General features: G+C 44.3%; 1 protein-coding gene across 1 annotated transcript in view; it reads left to right on the plus strand.

Moving 5' to 3' along the window:
• BRIX1 (BRX1, biogenesis of ribosomes) overlaps positions 1-5,219 on the plus strand; it is a 15,730-nt gene that overhangs the window by 9,456 nt on the left and 1,055 nt on the right. The window contains exons 8-9 of the mRNA XM_018563465.1: positions 812-913; positions 3,359-3,487. Of these exons, the coding sequence (XP_018418967.1) occupies positions 812-913; positions 3,359-3,487 (231 nt within the window). The remainder of the gene's footprint in view (positions 1-811; positions 914-3,358; positions 3,488-5,219) is intronic.

The following is a 5,219-nucleotide window of genomic DNA, read 5'->3' on the forward strand; positions in this document are numbered from 1 at the left end:
AACCACCACCCCCCCCCCCACCCATTTAAACTTTTTCCTAAAAGAAAGCTCATTAGAAATGTCCAGTAAATGTTGTTAAATCCTTCATCAAACATGCCAATGTTGTTTTCTGCAGTGTGTTCATTTACATTCTTCCTATTGGTACATATGCAGTGTATGAAACATGTCATAGCTGGTCACGTGTTCAGCACTATGGCAGCTGCAGATCTAAATAGAAGTGAAGATGATCAGTACACAGCAGTGAGGTTAGAAGGGTTTAGTTCCGCTTAATGGGAAACCCGTACTGAGAAAGTATGCCATGGCTGAAAATACTGGTCCCCACATGTCCTAAAGATCCAATGGCTTCCGTACTCGCACACTGATCTGGATAAAGTATGCAGGTTAGCAAATCTGACTTTTCCTGGTTAACGTCCTTGTTCTGGGTCAGTTCCTCAGGAAGTGTTAAAGCCTTGAAGCTCCAGGCAACTAGCATTGTCAGAAGCAAGTCAATAGTGACATCCTCCATGGTTCTCCCAGTGCACACCATCCCAGAGATCCTTAAATATGCTGCAGCTTATATTCCCCCCTTTCCCCCAGCATACCTTCATTCAATGCCCGGAGCCTGTCGGTTGCATGCCAGAGTTTTGAGTTGGAGAGCAAGTCAGGGATATCGCCAGGAGGTGTACAAGAAGCCAGCGTCCAATCCCCAGTTCTAGAAATGAGCGGTCACCTTGTAGTGTTTGCTTTTCTGGGTGCTGGTATTTGTTTAGGTTTGGGGATACGAAGGCTACATTATAATCGGCTTTGGTCTTATATTCATTTCTGAATGCAGATCTTTGGAACCCCGAGATACCACCCAAAGAGTCAACCATTTGTGGACCACGTGTTCACATTCTCTGTAGCCGACAAGAGGATCTGGTTTAGGAATTACCAGGTAAGTCTTCATTTTCTGTTCACAGACAGAAGTAGATGTGCGAGTATTCTGTATATGTGGACAGATGTAGCTTTAAAGACGAAGGTCGGGAAAACATTTTAATAACCTTTGCAGTGGGGCCGCCCCATGCACTGCAAGGGTTAACTGCTCGTTTTTGTCTAGGTTCAAAAAGTTATATTCACCCGGAGCTCTGAGCCGGCTTGTTCTTAGTCCTGTCCTTCCAGCCTCTCTCCCCCTCCCCAGCAGCAGTCTAAGGCCCCATAACTCATCACGGCTATACACAGTGTATAGACATGAGGACACTTAGGAAGATTCCAATGCTGTGGTGTAGGAGGAGACAAGCTGGAGAGAGACCACTGTGATAGCTGGCCGGCCCGGAGCTTCTGGCGAGTATAACTTTTATTTTAGCACATTGATAAGTACGAGCACTTAACCCTTGCAGTGCGGGGGAAAGGGTTTTCCTGGAGTTTAGTGACGTAGTACTACAGTCTGTCAAGTCAAAAGCTCTTCCTTCTCTTACCAAACTCTAGAATGTTGGTACATTGTAACTAATAGTACTCGGGTGTATCACAAAAGGAGACAAAGCATCACTGAGTGCTTTATGATAGGATCACTGCACATGTGTGTATAACTTTTCACTGTTCCTCTCTCATATGATCCCGGGAATTACCATCACTGAGCTTTGTGAATAATTGAAGACAAACCTTTAGATTTGTCAAACAAGTGAAAGTAACGACAACATTGACTCCGAATGTCCTAGATCAGTGGTGGCGAACCTTGGCACTCCAGCTGTGCCAAAACTACATATCCCAACATGCATCTGCCTCTGGGAGTTATGTCTGTGGCTGTCAGTCTTGCAATGCCTCATGGGACTTGTAGTTCCAAAACAGCTGGAGTGCCAAGGTTCGCCACCACTGTCCTAGATCCTTCCCCTTCCTGACCCAGGATCCCTTGGTTTGCTGCACTGGGTGCTGCTGTGTTTTCCTGCACTTTCCAAGAGGGGGTATTGTTGGTGAATGGTAAAGTGACACTAAACTCAGGAGTTAAATCTTAGAAATACATTCAAGCACCTTAACTACTAACAACGATGTATCTTATTTGTGTATCACTCGGCTGTAGATCCTCCAATCATCTCTGAATTGGTGCTGACACTGTCCTTCCTTCTGGAGGGGGGCTACATTTGTTCCTCATGGTCCCTGTGTGACGTAACGTAGTCACCGCTCCAAGCTCACTCCTGTGATGGACTACAATCTCACATTTAGTTTACTGATTTGTACTGAGATTGTAGTCCATCATGGGAGTGAGCTTGGAGCGGTGACTATGTTACAACACACACAGGGACCACGGGGAACAAAAGTAGCCCCCCTCCAGAAGGAAGGACAGTGTCAGCACCAATTCAGAGATGATTTGAGGATCTACAGCCGAGTGATACACAACTAAGATACATCGTTGTTAGTAGTTAAGGTGCTTGAATGCATTTTAAAGTTTCATTCACACTTGCGTTTTTATGTAGAAGCTTTGGGTTTAGATGCACGTTTACGGACATCTGTCTTTTGTCCATTGAAGTAGCCAATGAGATTTCAACACATAAGCGCGTCTTGCGTTTACATGCGTTTAGAAATTCAAATCCATTCCTAGATGCACCCGACTTCTATTTTTTCTAACAGCAGCTAAACTGACTGCAGCTAAATGCAAGGTGTGAATAGTTCAATTGGAATGTTAAATGTATGTAAACGCATCTAATCACAGCAATGGGAATGTAGCCTAAGAGGTTAGTGTCCCTTTAATGTTATCCCAACAGCCATGCAAGCCTCTGCTCCTATATGATGGTGCATGTGTTCGTCACATGATCATAATCGGTGCTGCAGGTTGGGGGGGACGAGGTTAAGTGTTTAGACCGGCAGCTCTGGAGGAAAGCAGTGGCAGAGGAGAGCACTGCTGTTCTTGTCAGTAATCTGTTATGAAGGGAGCATCGTTTCCCAACACCACAGTGTGTTTGGGGATGATGATTAGATCCACTGCGCCATTTACCTCAGAGGTGGACAAATGCTGAGTTCAGGTACTGGCTCTCAAAATACTGGAACAATCTGATTGGGTGCGGGCATTGTTCAGGTATTGACAGCCAGCGGGGCCGACTAGCTAGATACTGAAGCTTGGCCCAGCGGGAGATTCCTCCATACACACAGTTTAGCGTAGATGGAGGAATCTGTTGCACTTTCCATCCATAGAACATCTGCAGATAATCTATAGGTGTATGGCAAGCTTAATCCAGGAGTCCAACTCTATTGGAAACAACTATAGAAAACCATAAGCGTAGGCTCTGGCTGTTCTTTTTAGAAGGCCCTGGCTTCCTGGCTCCTGGGGTTTGTCCAGCCTTGATTTACCTGATATGTTAGGGGGCTGGAAAGGTTTTCTGCATAAAGTAATGATAACTCTTCCCTCTAGATTATAGAAGAAGACGCATCTCTCGTGGAAATTGGACCTCGATTTGTACTGAACCTTATCAAGATTTTCCAAGGAAGTTTTGGAGGACCAACCTTGTATGAGAACCCGAACTACCAGTCTCCCAACATGGTAATATTCTCATTCTTTGTCTGTCATATGGTGACTGAGCTGATGTCTGCCAGTAAATGTGTCTAGAATTTCCCTTGAATATCTCACAGAAGCATTGAAAGTGTCCTCCATCTACCTCCTAGAAGATCATTTGATAAACAGATGTAGCCCATGGAGGTGGAGAAACACTTTAATGTCTGGAGTCCCAAAGGAAGGGCACATACCGCAAAATGCAACTCTGCCCTTCCCCCATTGAATTACAAGAGAAATATCACTTTTAGTTGGTTTGACTTTTTTCTGTATTCTTAGATCTTGAAAATGACACAAAGCTCCCCAAGATTCATCAGTAATCCGGTGTGAGACTTCTAGACCAGTCACTGCTGTTCTCTGACCGGTCTTGTAGCCACCCCTCTTCTGTAATTTTATGCAGACAGCATGTAGAAGGTGGAGCCAGTTGGTCTCCTCCCAGCACGATGATATCACTGATGGTTTTAAATATTAATATTTGGATCTGCAAAGGTGTTCGGTTGACACAAAGTGGATTTATGTTCTTAGTGGCCGTTGAGGAATGTATTCAAAGGTTTTGTGTCTGGAACTCGGCTTTATATGAGCTCTGCTCTCCTGTGTGCTCATTCAAGGAAGTCACAAAGCTGAAGATTGTTTTTGGTTTATGTTAAAAAAATATTTTTGCTTTTAAGTCAGGTCTGATGGCTGAAGATTTTCTAACACTCTTTACTTCTGTGCAGTAAATTCTGATCCCGTTTTTTCCAGGACAGCACAGAAAAGAGGCTCCGCCCACCTAAAAACAAGAAATGCATCATCCACAATTAAATTTGTGTGTTTCCTCAGTCCTAATAGGAAAGCATAGATGGAGATCGTTCATAGATCATAGATTTTATTGTTTTTCTGCCAGGCCTGTGTTTCTAGGTGAAGGGGCCTCCAGTGGCATTCTTCCTGGGAGTCTGCTGGTTCAGTGAGCCTGCAAGGGTGCAATGCATGGGGTTTAGTTAGCAAAGGGAACCCCTCTCTCCCTCTCCAGAGGTTTTTGTCCCCTAGGGAGGGGAAACAACCCCTTCATCGTCAGAGACCAAAGTGGGGTCTTTTCCCCTAATGCTGTCCCCAGGAGCCTCTTTTACCTGGCCCCGTTTTTTTAAAAACATAAACTTCAGAATAAAACTGCATGCACAATTTTTTGCAATTGCACTGCACTGGAACGCACGGCATTGCGGTACCATGTCTTCCCGTGCAGGCGATTACACTGTGTGGGTGGGAGGTGCGTCCCACAGCAGAATTTGTCAGACCGTAAATTACTTTTTTCCCCAGATTTTTTATAATGGTTTTTTTTTTTAAATAATTGTATTGTAAGCACATGGAGCTTCAATAGCTTCAGCCTGGGAATGACAGCTGCCCAGTTGCAAGATTCTGTAGATGGCAGGTGAATGTAAATACAGCAGCTAGTGGGTGAGTGCAATAGCCGGATTGCTATTGGCCATTTCAAATCTTGCAATAGCCAATAGCAGGCTGGCTATTGCACCAGCCCACTGCTGGCTCTGTCGTCCTCCCAGCATGGAGGAGAGAGCTAGGGGGATCCAACCAACTAATTATAATGAGAATAGTTGACAACTATTCTCATTATCGATTAGTTGGTTGCAGCCCTAGTTGAATAATCCTATAGTTTATATGGAGCATCAAGTGGGTAGCTACTACTAAACTGTCTTCTTAAAAAATAATATAATATATATTTTAATTTTTT

Source organism: Nanorana parkeri, unplaced genomic scaffold (assembly GCF_000935625.1).
Source record: "Nanorana parkeri isolate BGI_ZX_2015 unplaced genomic scaffold, ASM93562v1 scaffold666, whole genome shotgun sequence".
Taxonomy (NCBI): Eukaryota; Metazoa; Chordata; class Amphibia; order Anura; family Dicroglossidae; genus Nanorana; species Nanorana parkeri.